We start from the raw sequence: 26,594 nt of genomic DNA, 5'->3' as shown, positions 1-26,594 counted from the left end.
CAAAAAGGGGACATTTGTACTGCTAAGGCAGTGGTGTTTGTGCTCAAGAGCTCTGATCTTTAGGCCAGAGCAACAGAGCCTCACACAGTCCTGATCACGATCACCTTAGTGCTAGGGAAGCACTGCTGGCTGGGCCACTCCTTGTGATGGTGTGCAATGATGAGGAAGGGAATACAATCTAGAAAGCAGGGTATAGGTACTCAGAACTACTGTAGGCTGTGTGAGTCACCTTAGAGGAACATGATTTCCCATATCGAAGATCTTAAATCTTTACTTCCTATAACCTGATGCTTTCTTTTTATTTGTAGAAAACTCTCAACAACGATCTTGGCCCCAACTGGAGGGATAAACTGGAGTCCTTTGAAGAACGTCCCTTTGCTGCTGCTTCAATTGGTCAGGTTCACCTGGCACGCTTGAAAAATGGGAAAGAAGTTGCCATGAAAATCCAGGTGGGCTTTACATACCAGCCTTGTCTCTTGTCTGTGCTGCACAGAAGGGCAGGGGAGCTGCATAAGTATGTTTACTGCTAGACGGATAAGAAACATTTTAATGCAAGTGAAAATTTGGGTCCAGCACTATCTTACCTAGTGCAAGCAGAAGGGAGTGACAGAAAAGGTTCTGCAGCCTGAGCCAGTCTCTGACTCCAGATGAGCAGGAGACATCTCATAGGTATACCACTGCAGTGTGGGGATAATGGTGGTGAGGGACTGCTTGTACTTGTAGGGCTGTGTGCGAGGGTCCTACCTGCTCCATAGGGCAGTCCCCTCTCTGGGCTGTGCACATGCCTCTTTCTGGCCACAGCCCAAAGGTTAAAGAAGTTTTAAGTGACAAGCAGGCACTGACTGTTGAGCAGTGGCAGTCTGACAATGCAGGATGGTATTCACCAACTCACACTAAAGCTGTCGGCAACTTCAAGCAGGTATTTCTAACAGAATTGAGTTCTGGAGCTGAAACCCTTTGTTACAACACTGTTTATATAAAGTCCACAGGAGTGAGGTCCCTTGCTGTCTGAGCAGGGTCCCAGGCAAAGTTTGTCACCTGGTTGGTGTTTTTTGTAAAGTGGGTGGGGAGGCTTTAGAAACAGTATGGATGGGTGCTGGTGGTGTCTTCTGAAGCCGTTTGTGTCCAAAGTACTCTCTAAAGATAGGCCATGGTAAAAGCAATGGAAAGTTAACCCTGTAGCATCAGCACAGATTCTGTCCCACAGCGGTATAGGCTGGTTCCCTTCTTGACAGACAAGGGGAGAAAGAACAGAAGGAGGCACCTTTGGCCAGGACTGGGCTGGGGCCTCATTGCTTGCCCTGCTGCTGTGGATGAAACACTCTGGGGCCATCAGTGGCATGTACTTTCAGCTGTGCTAGGGAAATGACTGACTGCCATCTCTGTGAGATTTGTGTGTCTGAGAACCTTGCATGTGTTGGAAGAGTCCCTGTCAGAGGACCTAGACAGGCCATTCTGGTCGCAAGGAGCTGCGTGTCTCTCTGTCCCCCATTTTAGATGCTGGGCTTTAAATAAGCTTTTAGAGGGGTGTGTGGCTCAGGTACGCCCTGGTTCATTGCCAGGCTGTAGGTGGCTGTATTGTGGGGGTCAGGGGATGTTCATCTGGAAGGTGTTGTTATCTTGCTCTGTACAACTGGGTCATCTAGTCTCAATGCTGCCCTCTCCCATTCTGTCCTGCAGTACCCCGGAGTCGCACAGAGCATCAACAGTGATGTTAACAACCTGATGACTGTCCTGAGCATGAGCAATATTCTCCCTGAAGGTAAGAAGCCGGAGACCCTTGGCAGGCCCTGTGTTCCCACTAGCACATATTGAGTTCTGCCAGACCCTTTCAAGCAGCACACTGCATACTTCTCTCTATGGACTGGAGGGAGGAAACAGCCTCAAGGAAACAGTGAAAAGGACTTAAGAATTGCTAAGTCTGCCTAAGAGCAGGTCTCCTGCAGAAAGCAGGAGAGGTAGGGGATGTGGGCAGTGGGTGCACGGCCAACTGGGGGAGCCATGCTCTGCTCTCCTCTCCTGCTGCAGAGCTGCTGCTGCCTTTGCTGGCCATCTGCCTGCTCCAGTATCCACTCAGCGGGGTGGGAAGTGCACCTGTGTTGGCTTTTTCTGACCATGAGTAATGTGCACCTGTGTCTGTGCACTCTTTATGGTGACAGACTCATAGGGACTCTTGGCAAAGTATAAAGTGCCAGGGTATACTCACTTTTGATGGCTTTCAAGGCATGAAGCGTGGGCAGTGTTCAGGTTAGGTACTCTTGCTTTGTCCCTGTTACTTTCTGGCAGAGCTTGTTCTTCTTCGTTTCCTGTAGCCCTCCATGCCTGCTGTTTTCTGGTCTTTCCAGTCATTCTCTGCTCTTCCCAGTCAGAGTTGTGAAGAGGTGGAGAACTGTCAGACTTCAAGCTTGCTCAGTGTCTCAGCACAGGGTTAAGTCCCTTTTCCCACAGGGAATGCAGGACTTACTATTCCTTTTCCCAAATATCTACCTGCAGCAGCTGTAAATCTTAGTGGGACTGTACAAATACTGCTTTAAAACCAGGCTGGGTGCTGACAAAATCTGGAACTGTTCTCTGTGGTGGCTGGGCAGGGCACTGCAGAGGCTGCTGCAGTGCCAGCCATGTCTGGCCCAAGAAGTAGATCGGTTTTCCAGCTCAAAACTGAGAAGACTGGACTTGGCAACTCAGGCCCTGTCTACGTGCTGCTGCAGTCCACTGTCTTAGTCATGCTGACTGTTCGTGCCTGGCGGTGGCTGCTCCCAGTTGTAGGCAGATACAGTTTGGAGCCTTTTTTCTGCTTTTGCCCAGGGTAGTGTTTGGGTGCTTCTGCTCCTTGAGGGGGGGTGTCTCTGCACAGCCACACCAATACCAGGAAGGGACAGCTGTAGGGTGGGAGCTGGGGGAAGATGGAGCCCTGCTATGCAAGAACTGTGTGGATATGCCTTGATTTAGGAGCAGCTGCATAGCCTTGGCCTGGGATTACCTGCAGAACCTGAATCTAATTGGAAACATGCTTTAGCTCTCTGGGGCCACTTGTACTCTTCATCTCGGAGTTGGCTGGATAGCAGGTTGCTCCTCAGCTGCAGCTCTGGAAAGCTTAGCCTGAGGGGCTCCATTTTTCTAAGCCTACTCTCTTCTCTGCTGTTTGACTTTCAGGTTTGTTCCCCGAGCATTTGATTGAAGTCCTGAGCAGAGAGCTGGCCCTAGAGTGTGACTACCAGAGAGAAGCTGACTGCGCAAGGAAATTCCAGTATGTTCACACCAATACCTTCAACCCCTCCCATCTCTGTATGTGTGTGTGAAAAGCAGGAGAGGTTGCTTAACCTCAGGGACAGCGGGGAGGTGAATGCTGTGCCCTGGGATGTAGCACAGGGGAAAGGTGTGTGTTTGTGGCCTGAGCTGTCCCCTAGAATTACCACCTTGTCACAGCCAGGTGTGTTTTCAGTCAGCTGAGACATGATAGCATATCCTCTCTCCTTCAGCATGAGCCTGTCCATTTTGTCACACGTGAAGGTACTGCAGTAACTATTGAGGCCAGGTTGCAGTGCTGTTTTGGTTGTCTTATGTCAGCCTGTTGTAAGCTTCTCCCGTCCTTTAGTCTTGGAGGTTTTTCAGTTCAGCTCTCGTACAGCAGTTAACACCACCAGCACTGCCTGCTCCCTTGGTTTGCTCTAGCAGTGGGGTCCAGATTGTTTTTACAGAAAGGTTGTACCAGGGAGAGCTGCTGGAGGCTGGATGCCCCTCCTGTCCCTCTGCAGAACTTCCCCTGTGGCATTACTCCCCTTGGAAAAGGCCTGTTTCTTCCATGTGTGTAGTCTGGCCCTGAAGCAAAGCAGGGTGAGCAGAGGAGCCCAATGCCCCTTAATATACCGGCCTGGAGCCCTCCTAATGTCACTACTCTGGCAGGAGATGTGACTTCAGGAGCTGGCAGCAGCTCTAAGCTGCATGGCTTCTGGTGACTTGATCCCTACTGTAACTGCTGAGGAAAATGGCTCCTGGCAGCCACAGACAGGGTGTGGGGAGAGGTGGTGGGAAGGGGCTGTGTGCTATGTGAGGTGCTGCAGAGAGGCCTGGCTGCTCTCAGGGCTCCTAACCTTTTCCTCTCCTTTCTCCATTCCCCTAGGGAGCTGCTGAAAGACCACCCCTTCTTTTATGTCCCAAGAGTGGTGGATGAGCTGTGCAGCAAGCATGTCCTGACTACAGAGCTGGTGTCTGGCTTCCCCTTGGATCAAGCTGTAGGGCTGAGCCAGGAGATTCGAAATGAGGTACCGCGGGGTGGTCTTGCTTCTCCCCTCACTCAGAGCAGCGTGCTTGGCCTGCCTGGTGACTGGTAGACCAGGGGATGCTTTGTGGAAGGGCAAACTCTGAGCAGTGCAAAGCAGGGCTGGAGTTGGGGACTGCCTGGAGCCTCTCAGAAGATGTCTGCGTAGGGAATTTGGCAGTGATGACAGTTTCCCCATGCTGGCCTAGGCCTTGCAGGCACCAGCATTCAGCAGGGAGGGGGTGGAGGGGGTGAATGGCAAGGGCAGCTGAAGGGGAGGTAGCCTAGCCGCGTAACTCCTAGATGCCCTGTTTCTGATGACGTTAAGTTTAGGAGGGATTGTCAGCAAGGGGAGAGGGGTCTTGTTTTGCAGCTGCTCTTATGGGCAGGACGGTAGAATCATCTCGGTGCAAGCGGCTGAGTGTCACCCCCTCCTGTGGAACTGACCTGTGCTGCACAGGGCTGCTGGAAAAGTACCTCTCAGTAAACAGGAGGGGGGGTGAGGGGATGGGTAGGCGTTGGTGCTGAATATAGCAAGGCATTGGAGTGCTGTGATAGGACAAGCAGCTGCTGTAGTAGCAGAAATAACTGTCCTGGTATTTGAGTTTTTCTTTTTTCTTTTTTTTTTTTTTGTCTTGGTGTGAGCTGTCAGCTGTTAGCAGGTCAGTGGGGAAGAGGGCAGAATATGCTCCTCTAGATAAACAGATCTCAGTGTCACATTGGACTTGAAGCTATGCCAGAGCTGGCTGCCTGTGACCCCTGAGCTGACTGTTCTTAGGGCTCAACCCCTCCAATGAGCTGCTCTATCACCAGGTCTGCTTTTAAAAGGCTGTGAGGTGGGATGTTGCTGCAGGGAACAGTCCTCCTTTCCTGTAAGTGATTGGCCTGGCTGACCCACAGCCTTCTGACCCAAATGACAGTGTCCTGTAGTAGGGTCTGGCTTACATTTGGTCTTCTCCTCACTCCGTGTTTGATACGATGTTTCACTCAGCTTTGCAGAAGCTGAAGAGGGGCAGAACAAGGCTGGCAGTTCTGCTGAACAGGCTCCAGCTCAAATATCCTCACAGAAAAGCTCTGCTCTAGTATGTAATTCAGCAGTGCACTCTTCAGGGACTCCTACTCTTGCTTTCCCCATGTTTGTCAGTGCCAAGGCGTGGGTCTGCTGCTCCTCCATCAAGCTGGGTCAGTGCTGAGCCCAGCAGAAGACTTAGCTGAGGACTACATGGGGGTGTGTGTGTATATCTAGCGAAGACCCCTTTCAGTAACGGTTTGGTCCTAGCTTTGTACGTAGTTCGGCAGGACAGAGAATCTCTTTACAGGAAGAGATTCTCCTCTTCAGCTTCTTTGGGTCTTTAACTTAAAATGCCCTGGGACTGCATCTCACTTCCCCTGAGTTGCATTGGCTTCATTTTGGCCAGGGTTCTGCAGGGCTTTCCACCAGGGTAGGTTGTGTTGCTGAATGGGAAGATGTTCCTTTGCTCTCAAAGCAACAACCAAGTGCATAGTTGAAGCTGGGAAGGTAAAAGGCCAGGACCAGGACACAAGTTAACACCTGCAGTTGGATGACCCCTGGAGCCTGCTGTTCTCAGCTGCCAGATACAGGGTAGCAGCCTCTCTGGGGGCACGTCCAGGGGCTGATATAAACTACAGCTCAGGCTGACGTAAAACTTGCATGGCCTCTGTGCTGTCTGCTAAGGATGTCCCGTGGCAGCTGTGGGCTGGGAGTTGCTGAGAGGTGCTTTTTCAGCTCTTCAGGAGTTTTGCAGCATGGAGCAGATAGTTCCTGCCAGTGTGGTGATGTGTTCCCTGTTTGCTAATGCTCATTTTAAATTATATGTGTGAGTAGGGCTTGCTGCCCTCCTGACTTGCTTCTTTCTCTCCTTGTGTTTCAAGATCTGTCACAACATCCTGGTCCTTTGTCTGCGGGAGCTGTTTGAGTTCAGGTACATGCAGACTGACCCAAACTGGTCGAACTTCTTCTATGACCCAGAGTTGCACAAGGTAAGTCCAAGCAGCTGCTGTTCTGCCTGTACAAGTGCTGTTTTTCACCAGGTTTTGATTATTCCCCTTTCCCAGAGTGTAAAGAGCCCTTACTGAGATTCTCTTGGATTCCTGTCCTTGAGCCTTGGGCAGGTAGGACAGTGAAACCTGTCCCCTTGCCACTTGTCCTCACTTGGCCTGGGTAGGAGAGCAAAGCTCCTGTAGCACTAGCTGCCTGTCTTTGGCCTTAGATCCAGTCACAGCTGCTTCCTTAGCCTCAGGCTCTGTTTTGAAGCTGGTCAGTGGGAAGTTGCAGCTGGCAGGGCTCTACCAGGGCACTCTTCAGCCAAGGACTCTTTAGTTAAATGCTCTCGTTTTGTGCTGTGTTGAAGATAAAGGTAGCAATTGCAGATGTCCTGCTTGTTGGTTTGGCTGCTTGCTTGTGCCCTGCAGGTCAGATGGAATTGCTTGTTCATCCCTGAGGTCTGTGTTGAAAAGTGCTGGGAAAAGGTTCTGTGCTGCTCTGTCCCCACACTGAAAGCCTGAGTGGAGTTATCAGCTGAGCAGGTGTGACAATGTGAGCACAGGCCATACCTCCTCTGCCATGTACTAGTGCAAATGCTTGTGCTTCTGTCAGGCAATGAAGCAGTTAGGGGGACGCTGAGCTGCAGTGGAAAGGCTCTCCAGCCAGCTAAGCTTCCTGAAGACATCATAAGTCTTTTTAAGGTCAGGCTGTACTTGAGTGGTTGACACTGTAATACAGATGGACTTGTCCATTGCCAGGTGGCCCTGCTGGACTTTGGAGCAACACGAGGGTTTGATGAGAAGTTCACAGATGTCTACATAGAGGTGAGAACTTGCACTGTGTCCTAGAGTGTCCTTTAGAGTATTTGCAAAATTATGCTTATCTCTAAGCTGTATCACTTTGTACTTGAATCCCCTTTGGGTGTGGAGGGAAGCAGGGCTGGAGGCAACAGGGAGATCTCTCATCCCTTACCATAGCCTTCTGCATGGCTGCTGCAAGCCTCTGTTTAAATTGCATGACAAATGTGGAGAACTGCAATGTTGCTTACTTGGGAGACTTGGGCAGCAGGGTGTATCAAAGCACTCAGAATTCAATGATTTTTATACAAGGGCGTGCGGGAATTGTCCTGTTCACTGTCTCTTCCTGTGGTTTCTAGCTTGCTTACAGACTGATAAATCTATGTGCTTCCTTCGGTATCACCATGTTTTGCACTTGATAAATTGAGCTGCAGGGGCCAGCAATATGGCCCTCTTCACACATGGCTCTACTATTTTGTTGGGGGAGAGGGTAATTTGTGAAGCTTTTTTGATGTTTCTTACATTTTCTGGGCTACGTGTAGCCCTACTGGGAAGAGCTTTGGAGAGCCAGAAGCTGTATCTTTTTTGTCATTGTAAACTAGATGACACGCAGACCCCTGAGGGCAGAGGCATGGAAGCGAGGGGGGCAGCATGTGCACCTGTAGCCTATGTAGTAGTCCCGTATGTAAAACACTTTTCAGTCATGTCCTAGCTCTCCTGAAAGTGTTCTTCCTATTCAGGTAATCAAGGCAGCTGCTGACATGGACAGAGAGAGAGTACTGAAGAAGTCCATTGAAATGAAATTCCTCACTGGCTATGAAGTCAAGGTACGGAGCTGAAGGGTCTGCTTTTAGTGGTGGCCGCTGATAAGTTCCTTGTGGGTCTCTCAATTCCCCCAGATTTCTTGATGTGGTAAAAGCCAATGTCATTCTCAGTCTTGTTGACAAGGTTGAGGGAGGAGGGCAAAAAAGGCTTTGGCTTTTGTTCTCTCACTTGTGTTTGGGAGCGGTAATGATGATACAGCTAGCCCCCAAACCGCTTCCTTCTCTCCCTCAGCGAGTCCCTGCAGGTGGTGGACTACTGAAATTTCATGGCCTTGTGGAAGGTTTAGTTGCCCAAAACTGTAGCAACCAAATGTTCATCAGTCTTGCTCGGGGCTGGAGGTTACCTTTGTTGTGGGTAGAGCTAGGTATTTCTCCTGAGCTGCTGCTGTTAGTTGCTAGCATTTCTCCTTTTCCTCCCTAGTGGTTAAAATGGCTAGTGATGTTATTTATGCCTCTTTCCTTTTGGGCAGGAAATGGAAGATGCCCACTTAAATGCTGTCCTCATCCTGGGAGAGGCTTTTGCATCTGAGGAACCTTTTGATTTTGGCAACCAAAGCACCACTGAAAAGATCCATGGTTTAATCCCAATCATGCTGAAGCATCGGCTTGTCCCTCCGCCAGAGGAGACCTACTCTCTTCATCGGAAGATGGGGGGCTCTTTCCTTATCTGCACCAAACTGAAGGCCAAAATTCCCTGCAAAAACATGTTCCAAGAGGCATATAGCAAATATTGGAGCAGTAGGGGCAAGAAGCCAGAGGAGTAGTAAGAATGAACTAACACGGCTTGTTCTGAGGGCACAGTTCATCTGAGCCTTGCAGAGAGCGTTCTAGCCTCCCATGCGTTGCACCCCAGCTCTCAATCCTCTTGAGATGCGGCAGCCTGTGGCCTGGAAGCCAAGTGTGCGTTTCACAAGGACAAAGCTCTTCTTTCATGCTGTGTCTGTCCTACACTGACTGCCAGTACAGTCCGCAGCTTGCAGGAAACTATCTTCTTGAGTGCTTCTGTACTGTTTCAAGGCGCCAGTCAACTACCTTGAATGCATTTTTAACATTGTGATGGTGGCTGCATATTGATTGGGTTTTATAACAAGTAGGGGAAGGAGGACAAGAGCAGAATTTAGTATTGAAACCTGTTTGTAATTCTCAAAAAGTTGTTTTTTAAAAACCTTCCCTCTTTCATGCCAAGGTGGAATTCAAGTAGTTTTCATACTGTGAATTATAGAATGAAATAGGGTGTACCCTACCACAGACACATTCAGCACCTCCCTCCCATTTTCGTAAGTCAAGTGGTGGCAGTCTATGAACCCTCCTGGATTTTACTGACATGGATTTAATGCAAGGGGTAGGGGTGTGTTTGTGTGTGTGTGTACATAGGATGACGTTTTATGCTTTCTGCCTCTTTTTGGCTTGCAAGCTAAACATAGGAAATATTTTAAAAATCTGAGAATTGAGTGCCAGTCTCTTTTAAACACACACGTACACTCACACAACCTATCTCAGTTCTGGGAGTCAAATATGTAATCAACAGAGCTATATCTGAGCACAAATAGCGGGATTCTTCACTGTCTGGTAGGTATCAGCTTTCCTGAGGGCGAGTTAGATAAGCTACAACTCTGACACCAATTGCTTGCAGGACTCCTAACCTAGAACCTAGTCTGTCTGACTCTGTTCTCCTGTAATGCAGAGCTTATGGCAGGGCAGACAAACACGTAATGTCTCTCATGAGCATTTCAAGCTTTTGCTGAGATGTCACACACTTAAAACCAGACGCACAGTTTTAAACCATTGGAGTCAAACTAGGAAATTTACTTTCTTAGATTTTTGTACAAAGCCTGTACCTGTATGACTTCCTGATTTCAATAAAAAAGTGCTTGTGCGGTGGGCCTTCTGCCTGCAGTTTTTTCATCTTCTGGTGCGGTACTGAATAGCCAAGTGAACCTTGTCCTGTTCTGTGGGATAAGCAGGAGTTGAGCAGGAGATGCTTCTAAGTCTCCTCTTGCTGCAGTTGTTGTTTGCTCAAAGAATCGCTGCTACCCTTGTAAAGCCATCTATCTATGGCCTGTTTATTCCTTCATCTTTCCATTGCAGCTGTTTCACTAGTGCTAACAGTGATAGTGGCAAGTTTACCAGGAGGCTGGACATAGATCTGTCTGGCCATGAAAATCCCTGGTAATTGACTTGGGTTTTTTGTCTTCCTTTGTTTGAATCACCCTGTTACCAGTCTCCTGAATGTAGGTCTCTGCTGTTTCTCCACTTATGAAGAAAAAGTAACTGTTGGGGTTGATGCTTACCTGGTGCTACTAAGGCAGGTGTCCTTATCTGGTAAGTGCCAGATATTTAGCAGCAGGCTCAGCTGGTCCTACGCAGTTAACACAGCCCAGTGACCTTAACCTTCGGTATGTAAGAAATCCTGATTGCTGACACTTCCAGAGACAAAGAACAGGTAAGTGAATAAAATGGCCTCTCTCAGGAGGGACCTCTGAGAAATAGAAAACAGGTTATTGTATTATCTTTATTGCAAGATCATAAACATATAAACTGCTTCATTTAAGACTTGGTTGAGAAAGATCCTGTGCTGTTTAATTCAAATAAAAGTACTGCTCAGGCTATTCCTAACCCTTTGAGAACAGTAAACTCTGCAGTTCAGTGAAGTAACAGTTTGGCATTAAGCTGTTTAACTTTGTACACTGATAGTGTAACTTTCCTTGTTGTTTTGGGTTCTGATAGATGTTGTTTAGTTTTTCTCCTTTGGATCTAGACCTTGCAGCTGTAAAAAACAGTGGAGTTGTTTGAGATGTTAAATGCTTATGTTGAAGGTTAAAAAGCTGACAAGGGGATTGGATTAGGTGAGCTTCAAAGCAAAATTTCTGAAACTAAAGATTCAGAGCCAGTTATGTTCAGAGAACTTGCAAAGAAGGCAAAATAATGCGAAGAGCATTACAGTTCGCTTTTCTGGTAAGCACTAGGTGAGATTGGTATGCGCTTGTTTGTGTGACCACAGGTCTTTTGTATACCACGCTGGAGCATAAGAGTTTAACTCTCAGCAAACATTTCCTTTCCCTTGAGAGAGAGTATGTTTAAGAATAACATCAAGCTGAACAATGGAGTTGTTTTGCATTTGCCTAAAGGGTAGCAACTAGCAGAAGGTAAGATGTTTCTTTATTAGGAGAGCTAATTAGAGCTCTCAGTTCCTAATTCTCCTGGCCTTTTGTGTATTTTCTAGAAGCATTAATAATTTCTATAGTTTTGTCCAGAGATATTTGTGACATGAGGAACTGCATGTCAGTGTAACAGCTGTGGAGAAAAGGTGAGCCAGAAATGCTGTGCTCTGGCTGCAAGTCAAAGAAGTCATGGCATTTTACAGTGAGCAAAACCCCTTGATCTCACTACTACTTGCTCTGTACGAGTTAGTGCATTCGCTTGAACTACACATGGAGGTTGAGGAATATGAACATTTCTCTGCTGCAGCACGCTGCTAAGTTCTAGAAAAATCCTCTTGCAGAAAACAGTTCTTTGTTCCACAGGGCAAGCTGAAGCAATTTCTTCTCTGAAGACAGGGAATTTCCACTCTAAAGAATCAAGATTCAGGCTACGTGTGGAAGCAGTGATTTTTTTCCTACCTTCTTTCTTTAGTCAACGTGGCTGCTGCATCAAAACAGAAAATGAATGCTGAGGAGCTGTACAGGAAGCTTAACATGCAGTTTGCTTTCTGCTTTTCTAAAGTCCAAATCCCTTGGTAATAAAAGGCCCATTTCCCAAGACCTTCACAGCTGTGATGGTGCAACTGTGGAACCCTGGAAATCAGAAATACAGCACTGATTGTGAAAGTCAGAGCACAGGAAACAGATGGTATTTCACAGAGTTACAGCAGCTAGGAGAGACATGCGGCAGCCTAAATGGGATGAGCCCATGGCTTAAATACACATAAGCTACAGTGGGGGGCTGAGAAACTGATAATTTTAACTGGAGAGGGACAGGATTAGAAGTTTCTGTGGAGTAAGGTAGCCTGTGGCCCTGTAAGAAGTGGGAAGTATGCTGACTGTTCCTGGAGGGGATTACTAGTGCCCAGTCTGGCCCTGTTGGCAGCACAGGATCAGTAATGGCATAGTCGTCTATTCCTGCTGTGGGGAGGGAGGACTGAGGCATGTAATCAAAGCTACAACTTTTACCAACAGGGTAATAAATGAAGAGGAAAATGTCCCCACAGACAGTCTCTGCTATGGAGAAAATCCCAGGCTGAATTGTGAGGAACTGGTGGGCAATGTGAAAGGGTCAGGGCAGGTGCAAAATTTCACAGGTATTTTGAGATGCACTTAAAAGATGCATGAAAGTCAATTTGATGCTGGTAGCTCAGAAAAAAGTAAGAATTCAGCCTCTAACACTAGGGCAGCTGAAACATTTGATGTGCAACTAAATGAAGGAGGAACATCAGAAATAACGACTACAGCTATTGACACAGAACAGATGACCTAAGAAAAAGGTCAGGAAATCTGTACTTGATGAAGCTCAATACACTAAAGTAAAAGGTGTCCTGACTTTTGAATTTTCAAAAAGGTTCTGGTAGTTTTTTCTGAAAGTTGCTAGAGCTAAATCAATTTTTCTCATATATTTCTTTTCTTCTCGCTGTGTGCTTGTACAGGTGAGTTACAACATGCTGGTTTTATCTTCAAGAACGCTATTATTCCCCTTTCCATTTCCTCCTCAAAGCTTAATGTGGGGAGGTAGGAAAAAAAGACAGAACCTCTGCATTTCTAACAGTTCCCTGTTTTATTGCAGTACATCAAAGTAGGTTAATATTAAGTGTGTTACCAACATAAAATATTGGTGGGAAGTCATTTTTACATTGTTGACTTTTCCACCTTAAATATTTCTGTGCAAAAGAATCTACATCATTGTTCTGTAGCAGAGAATCTCTTACAATGTCCCCTAAAACATTGAGGGCATTAAACAAAATAGTGAGAAGAGGCAAAAAGCAGAATCTTTCCCCCACACGCACACTTGTCAGCTTTTATACTCTAAAACAAAAAAGTGATTACATCTATGCCATGCAAAACTGTACAATAATATTACAATGAAAAACCTAAAAAACTTATTTTAAAAATAAATGATATGAAACTGTCATACATAAAAAGGCAGGTATAATTGCTCTGAAATACCAACACTGGTTTGTTTGTGGATTTCTTCCCTGTGGATGAGACTTTTTTAAATGCAGAATGAAAACAGGTTGTACTGAGCTGCAGCCGGAATGAAAGAAAAAGTAGAGTTGGAATTTGGACTGGAAAACCTGCAGCAGAGCAGTTTCTGGGGGTGTTTATCAAATGCAGTGTGAACACAAAGCACAAGGAAGGGTGCAGTTTGTGTTAGTGCAGAAAGTTGTCCCATTTCCTACATGGAACTGATTCCTATTAACAAAAAAAAAAAAAACACTAAGAAGCTACTGTGTGCTGCTTTTTGATTCCCAGACTAAGGCTCAGGAGGTGTGGGTACTTGCACTGCAAGAAATTTTACCCTTAATGTATTCATTTAAAATTAAACAGCATGCATAAAATGGGAAACCAGCTTTCTAACCAAGAGCATGTTTGTCCTGTCATTCAGGGTCTGGCCACACAAGACAATATGGTGCCAGAATCTGTTTCTGTGTTAATATTCCAACTGTTTTGTTTTGAAAGGCTGATGCATGCTCTGTGAATCAGCTAGGTGCAGTTAAACAACATTTCTATAAATACGCTATGCTTTTTGGACTTTTTTGGTATGACAAGACCCTTAACTTCCCTCTGCCATATACCTGAGAATAACACACCTGGCTTGTAATTATATCAGAATCAAATCAAAGAGATAACATTCCCAACTCAGCTTTGAAACCCGTTAAAATAGGCAAAACGCACGTTCCTAACAAGCCACAGCAACTAACGGAGAGGAAAAGAAGCAAGTAACTTCACCACAGCTTCGGGAATGTTTTTTAGAAACCACCAGCTGTCTTCTACAGGTCAAAGGCAACAGAGAAGAAAGTACTATAACCCCGCTTTTGGGTTTATGAAATGTGGAAGGAAGCCACGTATCTGTGTGCGCACACGTGCAGGGGAAAAACTATTTACCAAACCTTTTTCATTCTATAACCTGGAATCCTTAGTAGCTGCCTGAATCTATTCAGATCCTGTGTTGCCATCAAAAGAGACCCCAAAAAATGCAAAAATCCAACAACCCATATGTTTAAGCAGTGTCAAAAATGCAAACAAACACCTTCAGTCTCAGCCAAAAGGAAAAAATCAGCTAGATACATAATGTGTACAGAGAACACGTGCTACAGTCAAAAATTCAATGGGAGGTTTTAAGCTCCCTGAACAAAACGCAGCCCTCTAACTGTGAAGTTGAAGCAATGCTACAGTGCAAAGTAGCAAACATCAAACCTTAAGAGACAACTGTCTTTGAGATACCAGTCAAGAGTCTTACAGTTCAAATGACCAAGTTCCTTTTCCTAGCCCAATGAGTATTTAAAAAGCTCAGCTACAGTATGCATATGTTTTCAGTGTTCATACCAACAAAAAAAAAGATGAGTGTGGTTTAAAATTGAGTGTATAATCAAATGGTCCCCAAATATATAAAACTATGCAAGTCCTAGGACAATTTTTCTCTTTTCAAATAAGCGATGTGGTCATTTGCTTTTCAACTGAGAGAACAGTTGCTGTTTCTCTTTTGAACAGATGTGTATCAAAATGCACAGTACCAAACTAACAATTAAATATAGTAATCCTAAAGGAGACTACCGAGGCTTAGCAACTGTGGTGCACAAACAGTGTAGGCCTGTAGAGCTCTCATCCTCTAGAGCTTAGTTTTGTAACACAGCTGACCTACGCCCTGCCTGAAAATGTCAGGTTTTGATATCAATAGATTGCAGGCACCGTAAGAGAGTAAACATAGGGGTTTACTCGATTTAATTGTTTGCTTTATCGTGGCTCTTTGGGTTCCATTTTCAGATAGAGCATTAGCTCAACTGCAAAACAAAAAAAAAAAAAATCGAAAAAAGATCCTGTGACCCTCTCTCAGGGGACTGTCACGCTGCTCTATCTTAAATGACTGCTGTTTAAATGCCTTCTCTCAACATCAAAATAAGATTAATGTTTAAATACAACATACAGTAAATACAAAGGCTTTGAAAAGTGTGTGGACATGCTTCACCAAAAGGAGGGAATTGTGGGGAAAAAGCAGTGGCTATAGTTGAAGCAATATGCAGCCTTTAAAAAGAAGCTGATGTGGAATTTTAATAATGCCAATAACGTCCTGCCTATCTGTCCCTCAGAAAGACTGAAAACTTTTCTGGGAGGAATTAATTCCAAGTGCTTAGCTGTTTGCTAAAGCTTTTAATATTAAATGCCAGGCTTGCAAAAGTAGTAGCTCTGAAGTGAAAACAAACAACACAACCAGCTTGCTACTCTGAAAAACCCGAACAGGAGAGAGACAGGCTTTTGATATGATGGTTTCTAAAAAAAAGTCTTGAATTCCTGTCCCAAAATAACACTGAATGAGCTTAAACTTGGACTCTTGATTCAGAGTGAAAGAGAAATCTTACCTAGGAGACCCAGCATGATTAAATGGATTAGATTATCTGTGTCTCATTCCCTATTTCACATTTAGATCATACCTGGAAATTACTGTACATGGTTTGAACTTGCCTCTATAACTTCTATCAGGGAAGACAGAAACTGGAAAACTCCAAACATCTCTATGTGGCTGAAACACTATATACTGCTTACTGCAAGAATATGGAATGGTTTAATAAGAGCTGTAACAAGTTTCCGAAACCCACAAAAAACAGTATTCTAAATACAAAAAGCCCTTAGATGTTTGAGTATGGTCATAGTATAAAGCCAACAACAACACTACTGAGAAGAGAGGCTCATTTGAACACACTCCCAAATGAAAAACGCATCTGCCTTGCTCACTAAAGAGAAGAGACATCTTCCTCTTACCATCTATTTGTACGTCAGTCTCTCACTTTGTTCTGTTGACTGCGTGACCAGCTTCAGCTTTTTATTTATTTTTGCAACTTCAGTGGGCTCTGTCTTCCACCGCAATACTTTCTGCCCTCCAACCTGACCTGCTATTGGAACCAAACAGCAGGTGAGCACATAGGAACAACTGCAAATTGCACAAACCCACAGCACGGGTAGGGAGGGAGAGGAAAACCAACCTTGCCAGCATGGCAGTTGCGGGCGACCAGGCATCTTCGACTACCACAGTGTGAACAGTGTGAGGTCAGTCTTCAAGGTTCTTTGTTGCTACAGTGACAGCATAGCCAGCCACGGCTAGCTTCGGGCTAAGGGCACTCATTTGGCTGATGTGCATTAGCAACTAGTATTTGGTAACAACAGTAACAGTTTTCTGGTTAGGGATGGTCAAGGAGATGCGGAAAACTGCTCCCTTCTGAGTTAAATCTGGTCAAAGACTGACCCAGGGAAAGTTTTCCTGCTGCATCGAACTCCCTTGCTGCCTTAAGGACCTCTACTGTAGCATGCCGTAAGGTTCCTCAGCCGCGCAGCCGGCACACAAGAAACCAGGGCAGCCACCTGGCTGACTGGTGCCCTTGGTTGTCGGGGCAGGGGGTTGCTTTCCAATCATTGTCGTTTTTGCAAAGGATGGGGATTAACATGAAAGTAGGAATTACAGTTTCACTTATGCTACCGCCAGAAGTAAAGAAACGTGAAAGCACTGCAGGGACCTCTCCTGGCAGTGCAGCGAGTGCTACGCAAAAGGAATATCTGTCCTGCAAAAAGTTTTAGGCCAGGCCTCCAAGTCTGTATATTACCAAGCATGAAAACAGGGACAACACAAATCTTAAATTAAAGGCTCTCTTAAATAAGCATCCATCTTCTGCTGCATACACAACGCTTTTTTTCTTTGAATATATACATACGTATTTTACTCTAACATCTGCGTATTTATTTAAACTCTGTACTGTAGTAAAATATGCATCATTTTAATCAATAAGGATTTGCTGGCGACAATCAGATTGACATTCAAACGTGGTGGCTGAAAGCTTTTATGTGCCTCTGACATACTGATCATTCCCCACGCAGGGGAAGGAGTCTCTGTGCTACTTTTGTACAGTACAACGAGCTATTGTATGAAAACAAAATCCCTCTGAATTTTCTCTTGTTGATACTGGTCTGGTCTACTTAAGCTACTTTTTGGGAAGTGGAACAGGGGGTGGGATAAATATGTCTTGAAAAATGAAGCAGCTGTAACCACAAAAATGAAACCAATACTAATACAAATCTACAGCATCTGATATTTACCAACACCCTAGCGTTGCTCGTTCGCTGCTGTCAAATCTGGGGAAGGGAGGGTGAGGCAGTGCCAAACGGTGCTGAAGACAACCAGCTTTTACCTTCCTCTGTACCCCACTCCCAGATCACTTTCAGACAGGGAATGGGGAGGGTTAGGATGATGAAGGTGAGAACTGGAACGAGTGAAGGGGACAGCCATGGGGACAGCAAGCTGCTGTGATGTCAAATCTGAATGCTGAAGCAGTTCATGAGTCCCAACTCACGTGGTCAGAGCTCTCCAGGGAGAGGCTCTTGGTCTTGTGAGGAGAAACCGGGCTGGGAGGGCTGCTGAGGTTGGAGCTGTTCGATGCAGTAGAATGTCTCGGAGAGTCAGAGTCCTGCAGCCCAAAGACACAGAAGAACACCAGTAAGTAACAGGATAGTAAGTCCGAGAGTGAGTGAAGGTGACTGAGCAACCGGTGACTGGATTCAAGGGTCTCCATGTATTTTGCTTGTGTCCAAAAATTCGGAGGAATTTTTTTTTTTTTGCTCGGAATTTCCTGGTCTGGGGAGCCTTAAAAGTAAGCGGTCAGATCACTCTGTTTCAGCAGGCTTAACTGATGCTGACATAAGGACACAGCACCTGTGGGATTCTTGCAGTCTGCATGTTGCCAAGGGCCTCTTGGTCAGCAGAGTGTGCAACTTCAGGTTGCCTGTGAAGCTACAATGGCTCCTGCCTTTTCATAGATTATGATCTGAGATGCTCTTGCACTAAACTGAGCAATCTTTATGGTATGGGCTTCATCACAGCTACCTCTTCTGTGTCACTCCCAGGATATTAATTCAAATCATCCTAATCAAGTTACTCCTGTTGGATCTTCCAGACTACAGCAGAATGCAACTATGTCTCAGCTTGAGTTTGGGTTGCCCTCCAGCTTCAACTGAAAGGATATATTCAGTACCATGAAAAGCCTCTGTGATCTCTAATTTTCCCACTCCTTGGTAAGAAAATGGGATGGGGAAGTTTTGCTGCCCAACCTCAGATTGAACCCTCCCATGTAAAATATTCTTGGTTGGAGGAACTGAGTTTAGCACTAAGTTAGCACTGCAGTTCTATCATAATGATAGTCTTGTTCTGCACAGAATATAAATTACTAAATCCAGTTTCTGCTCCAAATGAAATTATTATATGATAATTCTTAAATTACCTTGTTAACTTCAGGCACTCTGAGTACAAAACGTCTCCTGTGAAATGGTTGCTAAGATAGCTTTAGAGTCTTTGCAAATAAAGGGCAGAAGGAATATCACCACTTCAAGCTGTGACAGGTCACTATCAAGCTGTTACTCTACTGGGACTGTATTTTCGGGAGCCTCAGTACCCACATATCTCCAGGTAAGGAGCACAGAGAGAGTTTTCTGCATGTTAAATACCAGGACCACAGTTGACACAGTTTGACCAAAGTTTCTTGTCAGGATGGCTAGAAATACAGGAAATCCAAATTTTCATTGTCGGTGACTCCCAAACTTGTAGACAAACCGTGACAGAATTTATCTTCCTCATCTTTATCAACAGACTTAAAATTTTCTCCTCTTTCTCTTATCACTCACCTCTCGCTCATAGTCCCTTGTTGGTGCATCGCTGCCTTGGTCCAGGCCACCAGAGGATAAGGAACCATCTGAGGGTGATGCCATAGGCTGACGCTTTGCTCCGTAGCTACCTCCTGAGAATTCCCTCCGCAAAGCACTGCCGTTTTGTGCAGACGATCCTAAAATGTACGGAGGAATTAAACTGCATTACAGACGCCCATTCAAGGTACTAGAAATTTGTTAGCTATTTCTCTGGTTAGTTTTGCTTTCCTCCAGCAGGTCCCAAGATGCTCAGCTCATGGCTTGCAGGCTGTGTGGGCTTTTATCTTGTCTGCTGCCGGCTGCAGTTTTTCCTAGGGATACTCTGGTCCCTCCCTTGGCACGTCAGCATTAGCACACTTTACCCAGCACAGACACAGTCACTATGTTCCGACAACTACTGTGGTGGCAGCCTAGTTCCAGTGGCCTTTTTCCCAGGGAGCAGATGGGTTGTACCGGCAGGTACAGACCACAGCAGACACAGGCTATCTGCAAGCAGTTGGCAACGTGCAACAAACACGGCACGTGCCACAGGAAGGGAAAATACAATTAGAAGAGCTGGGACACCAGTCTTGCCTCTATTTTCACACGGTCCATTGTTTAGTCACTGTGCTGATTCTGGCACGCAAAGGCAGGACGGCAGCACTAGGAAAGGTGTTTCCAATGCAATGCAACTCTTCCATACCAGCAGCCGGCTTTCTTTTTGCACCAGCAACAAGAGAGGCATCAAGAGCTCTACACAGTTCAGCAACAAATGTAATAAACATGGAGCTTGTGAACAACTTGCCACTGATTTAAGACGCGTACGCAGCAGCAAAGCAGTCCCAAGGGTAAGAATGTAATTTTAATCCTAACATCAGTTTTAAAAATTTGACAAATTGCAAATGTGGGACTCTCAAAAGCCCTAGCTGCTTATTCATGTGCTCCTTTGAAAGCAAGATTAAAATACTGTGCTTGCCCTCAATGGGAATACAGTCAGCCATCACTTCCGAAAATCCTGTCTGGTGCCAGGATGGATAGAAGCAAATGCAAGTAGCCGTTTCCCTAAACATACTTGTGCATAGACCCCGAAGCAACACAGTTCTGTTTGCTTACGTGCTGCTAACCCGCTGCTTGCGCTCATCGATCGTCCTGGTTCTGTGCGGGATTTCGTGATCGATGGAATACTGACAGAGCCACTGAATACGGTCCGACTTTCCTGAGGCCGAAGATTCTGCAATGCAGACACACACAACGACATGTTTACTTATTGACTGCTGGCTCAACCCTGGATGTTATGAAGGAAGGCCCCAAAATACATTAAAACCCCAACCTTACCGGAGCTGAATTATCTGGGCAGCAAGTCAGCAAAATGTGCAAAATAATATTCTGCAGTTTAGTGCAGAGACTGGAAGCACACGCAACGCGATAGTGAAGTGCTGAATTACATGGACATATGCAGACAACTGAAAGAGTACGTCTAATAATTAAAGAATTTCCTCAAAAGGATGGTTTGCAAGCCTAATTAAGCTGCTATAGATATATTCGTGTTATATCGCATATTGCATTCTGTCTGAACACAAGCTTCCATGGGTCTTATTAAAATTTCTCTCTTTGATGCCATCATTTGTGCCATGCATGTGTAACTTTATACAATAACCATGTTAATGCCTAATGCCTGCAGATTTATGAACACATAGTGGATCAATCTGTATTTCAATTCCAAATTCCAAATGTATTAACAGCATTACTCCAGACCTCCACCAGTTGAGCCAAAATGAGAATCAGACTCCTGTTTTCAGCCTGCTCAAAGAGGATGCCCAGAGCACATGCCACTGTTTTTCTGTGTATTTTGATTATCGCTCCTGTTTTGCATCCTGAGAGTTCCAGTGTGATTTTCTAAATTGTAAGTTACTGGACTGGAGTTCGTCCTTTACTGAGAAAAGAGATAAAACACAATTTCTCTATTTGGAAGTGGTAGATCCTTAAACATAAGTTGTCTTTAAAAGAAGGGAAAAGGGTACTTTGAAATGAGTTCTGGGAGACTTTATTCCTGCTTCTGTTAACTTACAGCTGACCTTTGGGGAAAAGGCTTCTCAGTTTATTTCGCCCATCTCTGTATATGAGCTGGCTTCTGAGCCCAGAGGGACTTTCTAATGCCCATGCGTATCATTTCATCTCTGGTTAAATATGAGACTTCATCCTGCTCCTAACATGATTTGCAACCTTTATAGATGCAGAATGTGAAAAGAACTGCAGGTAGCTCTGAGCATTACTCTATTTCCCCTTTAAAAAACACCCCCTGCAATAACTGTTAATTTCTTCCTATTTATATTTAATTATTTCCTCATCCTCACTCTGAGATAAAGCAGTCACACATCAAACAACAGTTGCAATTGCAATGTCTTTTTAAGGTAAGATGTTACGGAAATTTCAAACTAGAACGAAGATTCCACCCCCCAACAAGGGTATTCTCAGAGACCCTCAAATACTACCCATTTCTCTATATGTATTTTAAAATGGATAATTAAATAGAGGCTTTGTAATGAACAGATTTTATACAATTCAGACTTTATCAGATAATTGTTACCAACCTGCTGTCAATCCAGTCTTACAATGATCCTTAGAGTCATTGCTGTAACAGACCCCTTTGCTCTTAGAGTCAGCCCTTTGCTTCTTATTCTCCCAGTGGGCTAGAAGTGGCCAATTTTTAACATGCAACAAGCAAGAAAGAAGTAAAATATATCCTCTTGTTCCCAGATCTCTCTTAAACACCAACAAAACAGAATCAGAGACCTTACAAATGAAAAAGCCCTGTTTAATTCTCCCCTCATTCATTGCTGCACTATTCTCAATGAGGATTTATACCTGAAGGCTTAAAAGAGTCTCTTAAATCATTTACGGGATCATACTGCTGTCTCTTGCTTACCTTCCTCCTCCCCCCTTTTTTTTTTTTAAAAATGAAAACCACCATCCTACTTTGGAGTACAAAACGCTAAATTTCTGCTCCTGTGTCCTTCCCCACGCAATAAACAATCTGAGTTACAGATCAGAGCATGAGCATCCTGGCTGTACATGAACAAGGGAGGCTCCCCTGGCAATACACAAAGGAACTAAAGGGCTAAGGAATAAGTTACTGCTGTGTTTTGAGAAACAAAGGAAAGCCAAGTGCACCACCATCCAAACCCCTGCACTGAGGTTAGTACACTTTGCAAGGAAGGTCTTTTGTACTTGTATAAACCCACAATGATTCATTTTGCAAAGAGAACTATTGTACTTAATGATAAGGCAATTAACCTCCTTGGCAGTGACTGAGCAGACAACATACAGGCATCAGGGGAAGGAGGGAATGGGTGGGTGTGTGAAAAAGCCTCATTTATTTTAATAGTGCATTCTAATGATATTTTTTTTCCATGACCTCAGTTTGCAAAGTCCATGTAATTCCTCGTAGAAAGTTTCTTCACAAAGCAAATCTTTCATTGTTCTTTGTTCTAAAAATAAAACAAGCACACGCCAGAGACCCTGGCATTTTGGACCAAAATCCCTGGAAGTGATATGCGCATGATGTAGAAAGGGGATTCAAAGAAAAATAAACGGCAATTATTAGCAGTAGTTATAAAGCAGCAAAATGCAGCAAGTTAAAAAGAAATTAAAAAAGAAGAAATCTGAGCTTGCTCTACTTAAAGAGAGAAAACCCCCTCATTTAGACCAACAATTCAAATCCTAGCAGGAAAATTCATTCCCACTACTGAACCAGATGGAGAAAGATGAGAGAAGAGAAAAAAAAATCAGCAGTAGAGAAGCTGCTTGCTGAGCAAAGTTAATCACTGTGAAACGGGGTGAAAGACCCAAATAAGTTCGGTGCATCCCATTCCCAGCCAGGGAACGGAGCTGCTGTGGAGCTGTGGGTTATGTACCCGCAATCACTGCTATGCTCAGGGCTCTGCAGTCTTACCAAGCCTCAGCTCTCCCAACCACAGTAACTGCTCCCACGCTGCCTGCTCAGGCAGTGGGGCGAGAACATACATACAGGGTCTAACTAAAGTTACAACACCCACTGGAAATTGTTTGCCTATGTTTCTCTCTGCCCGTCATGCTGCTTCTTGTTGTTTGGGGTTTTTTTGTTTTAAAGTAGTGTTCTGTTTATTATTTATTTTTTAATATATATATATTATATATATATAAAATATACATTATAAACCTGAGCTTTTAATTCTAAAAGCCTACTCTAACGGGTCATTTTTCAACTCCCCTATGGATTCCATGCTGTTTTGGTTCCAATATCCCATCCGTACCTGGGACCGGGGTCACCTCAGAGGGAGTGCTATTCTTCTTATACTAAACCCTCTAACCATGAAGGGAGGATGGACAAGACACAAAACCAAAACTCACAGCCTTGCTTTCCATACAGCTTACAGCATCTCTATCCTGAGGCCACAAAGGAGACAAACGCTTTTCTTCATACAAGACAACCTCTAGTGCTCTAAGGAGCTAACAGGTACAAGATCTCAACACTCCAGGTTGCCCACGTCACTTTTTTTTCCCCCTCCAATTTATGCCAGTAGGCTGCAACATTAGGATGAAGGATGCTCCTAAAGCAAAAATTAAGAGTTACTGTCTGAAATACCAGGGGTCATTCCTTACTGATCCCAGGGAGACTACTCACATGAGAAAAGGAAGGTAGAGGGTGGGTCACAGGCCGGTGATACATCACTGCATATCAAACAGAAAATTTTGCAGTACAGCTGGATTAAAAAACACCTATTAAATGAGAACTGAAATACAACAAATTTCAATTTGGCTTAACAATATTATTTTTTTTTGCATTTCAATACAGCATTCCTTTTGTGTATTTGCATCTCCCCTCATACCAGAAACGCCAGGATGGATGCAGACCTGTCATCACAGGGCACGTTTTCCAAAACACTGCAACTTTATTTTTGAATACTAACAGTTGTGACAATTGGGACTTCACAATAGCGACACACAACCATGCACATGACCAGCCAAAGCTTAGCCACACAAATTTGTTTTGGAGCTGTATGGAAGAGATTAATTTTCCTCCTACATTTTTAAATTCTCTGTAGTATATGCAGGTATGTATCCAAAACCTTTCTCAGTGATAGGGATCTAGAACAGCAACCAAAAGGCACTCAAAGCAGTCTGGCTGTGAAGGTTTGCCTTGCATGTCTGAAGTGTGTCCAAAGGCCACAGAAACCAACAGCAGCGTTTCCATTACAGCAACGGACGTGGCTCAGACCCATAACAAACCCTGAGCAACCAACCACCATCACATACATCTACCTCACAAATTATTCCCGATTTATCTGCGAATCTGTCCCAAGCAAAACTGCAGGCCACAGCACGGTACACAATTACAATGCACAGCATGTACCTGTGTGTCTGTTGTAGTGTGGCTTGTATTTCTATAGGACCCAGCAACCCCCACGTAGTCACACCAGGATGCACAATACAAGAAAAAAGAAAAGACCGCTTCCATCCCCACAATTTACATTTCCAACTGGAAGGATATCTACAGAACGGTATCTTACCTCAGCCTCTGCTTAAAGCTGCCAGGACTAAGAGGTTCTACATCAGCAAGTTACCATTATCTTTAAGTTCTGATCCTGCTTGTACATGTTCTAACTTCACTTATTTACTTTAACCTAGAAACTCTCTGAGGCACAACTCGTGTCTCAATCTGTGTACAGTAGCATGTAAAAATTCTTGCACTCCACGTGATTTCATCACAAACAAATAGTTTGAAAGTTTGGTCCAACACAGACAGATCCAAAACCTTTTCTTAATGCAACCTGATACACAACATCCTGCCACTGACTGCTGAACGATGAACCCTCTGGAACAGATAACTTATCACTCAAAATTCCCACATCCTTCCTCATTGATTAAAAATGCGATTCTCATAGCAAAAAGGTTCAGCCCAGTTGTTACACACTTCTCTTCTTTTTTTAAAGCCATGAAGTATCTGTTTCTTGGCACGTCAGAGCTGTGGAAAGACCACAGCTGATAGCAGAAAATAAATCAGCTGGGACAGAAGAAAGTTAAGGGGTGAAGGAGACCGCTTACAAGGGTTTTTCTCCCATGTTAATAGCCAGGCAAAAGGAAAACCACACAATGTTAGTAGAGTGAACACCTGACTCAGCCGTTCATACCCTCAGAGTCATAAAGTCTGGAGTACCGAGGACAGAGCGTGGAGGCGGGGAAAATGCAGGGTTTATGGAATCGTAAGAGAGGAATTTTTCGGCTGAATTAACAGTCATGTGGTAGATGTGCTCAAAGTTGCTCGGAGAGGAGATCAGACGGGAGTGATGATGAGGGAATTGATAAGGGGAACGCTGCTATCAAAGACAACAGAGAGAGAAAGCAATGAAGGATGGTTGTACAGGTTACATCGGCAACAGCAGTCCGCAAGAGCAGTCAAACACGGAAGGACAGCCAAAGAGCAGCCCTGCTCGCCCGCCAACACACAGGTTCTTACATTGTCACCCCCAGTCCTCTGAGCACCTTCCTTACATGGTGTCATACGGGCCTGCCACCCTTGCTGTTGCTAAAACATCAAAAACAAATAAAACTTTTAACTCATTGGGAATCGATTCTAATATTTATTATTATTTGATATTTCAAAGAGCACTGCAGTTGTAAAAGGTGCTTTACAGACAGTTGAGAAGCATCAGTTCCCTGCCTTGAGGAGCTTACAATCTAAAATAGAGATAACACAAACAAAGGAAGGTGAACACAGGTGAGATGGTTGTGGGGAGAAGAAAAGATGAGAATACACAACAGTTAAAGATTGTAAGAGATTTCCTTCTGTTATTCATGCATTTTAGCGATTCCGTTAAAATTAAGTATCACCCATACAACAAACACACAGTATTTCTAACAGGAGGGAACAGTGTTTCGACAGGAGAGGGACACAAGTCAGGTGGGAAGGTGAACTGGTTAGTGTCAGACAACTGGGACAATTTACTCTGCTGTAGACAGACAACACAAGGCCTATGTCCTTCTGCACACTCACTGAAGCCTGACAGCGCTTTTGTGATGAACAGACTTTGCACCACCATCTCTGCGCTGCAGAAGACTAGGCCCTTAGCAGATAAGGTGCAAAAGTATTGGGAAATTCAAACATCTTTAATAGGTCAACTGAGCAACATGCTCCCACAATGTGATACAAAGAAAGAGAGGGGAGAAATAATCCTGCACGTTAAACAGAAAGTTTCTAATTCATCTCTACAGAATGTGCTGACGTAAGTGCTCTTGTAATTTAAAGTCACCTAAATCCAGATTGAATGGAAGAGCATTTCAAAGCTCCCTCCCTGTGCCATCTGTACACGTTCAGGAGGTCAGCCTGCGAGGGGATGGTTTACCCAACGGCCATCAGCAAATCAGAACACCTTTTCTAATTTCTAACTTCTAAGTTCCTCCTCCCCTTATCCAACTGATTTCATTACCTTAAAACAAACAGATCTGAGTAACATTAGAAATGTTAGGACTTAAAAAAAATAAAATATGGTAAAAATACAACTTGCCCCTCCGCTAAACCTAAGGCACTACTTTTTGTATGTGGCACGTATTAAAGTCTGGAAGAACATTAAGTCGCATCCCAATACATATTATCAAACATTACTGTTACTGTTCTCTTAATTTCAGCTGGTGAAATCCAACTTTTTTTTAAAAAAACACACAGTCATTATGAGGCTTTGCATGTTAACCAAAACATTAATTACTCACAGTATGGCATATAAGACATAATATACATTAAATTGTTATTAGTAAGTTTAGCAGCATCTAAATATCAGTACAAGAAGCCACCATTCCAAGAAT

At 44.4% G+C, this 26,594-nt stretch overlaps 2 protein-coding genes across 10 annotated transcripts in view; one reads left to right on the top strand and one right to left on the bottom strand.

Moving 5' to 3' along the window:
- The window catches only part of COQ8A (coenzyme Q8A), a 46,610-nt gene extending 36,842 nt beyond the window's left edge, over window positions 1-9,768 (top strand). Inside the window, exons 8-15 of the mRNA XM_063328171.1 lie at window positions 309-449; window positions 1,681-1,762; window positions 3,154-3,247; window positions 4,121-4,262; window positions 6,152-6,259; window positions 7,022-7,087; window positions 7,801-7,887; window positions 8,355-9,768. Coding sequence (XP_063184241.1) covers window positions 309-449; window positions 1,681-1,762; window positions 3,154-3,247; window positions 4,121-4,262; window positions 6,152-6,259; window positions 7,022-7,087; window positions 7,801-7,887; window positions 8,355-8,648 — 1,014 coding nt within the window. The 3' untranslated portion in view covers window positions 8,649-9,768. The remainder of the gene's footprint in view (window positions 1-308; window positions 450-1,680; window positions 1,763-3,153; window positions 3,248-4,120; window positions 4,263-6,151; window positions 6,260-7,021; window positions 7,088-7,800; window positions 7,888-8,354) is intronic.
- Window positions 9,769-15,572: 5,804 nt separating this feature from the next.
- Window positions 15,573-26,594, bottom strand: part of CDC42BPA (CDC42 binding protein kinase alpha) — a 186,792-nt gene continuing 175,770 nt past the window's right edge. For 4 of the 9 annotated variants that reach the window (XM_063328162.1, XM_063328163.1, XM_063328164.1 and 1 more), the window contains 4 exons: window positions 25,252-25,320; window positions 19,869-19,986; window positions 18,756-18,913; window positions 15,573-17,545 (listed from right to left, as the gene is read on the bottom strand). In XM_063328162.1, the coding sequence (XP_063184232.1) occupies window positions 17,414-17,545; window positions 18,756-18,913; window positions 19,869-19,986; window positions 25,252-25,320 (477 nt within the window). In that variant the 3' untranslated portion in view covers window positions 15,573-17,413. Of the gene's footprint in view, window positions 17,546-18,755; window positions 18,914-19,868; window positions 19,987-24,904; window positions 25,112-25,251; window positions 25,321-26,594 lie in introns of those variants that run through there. The other 5 variants (XM_063328169.1, XM_063328168.1, XM_063328170.1 and 2 more) reach the window with 3 other exon arrangements.

Source organism: Chroicocephalus ridibundus, chromosome 3 (assembly GCF_963924245.1).
Source record: "Chroicocephalus ridibundus chromosome 3, bChrRid1.1, whole genome shotgun sequence".
In the NCBI taxonomy this organism is placed as follows: domain Eukaryota; kingdom Metazoa; phylum Chordata; class Aves; order Charadriiformes; family Laridae; genus Chroicocephalus; species Chroicocephalus ridibundus.
The sequence above is the reverse complement of the archived record's forward strand: the minus strand, read 5'-3'. Positions and strand labels throughout refer to the sequence as shown.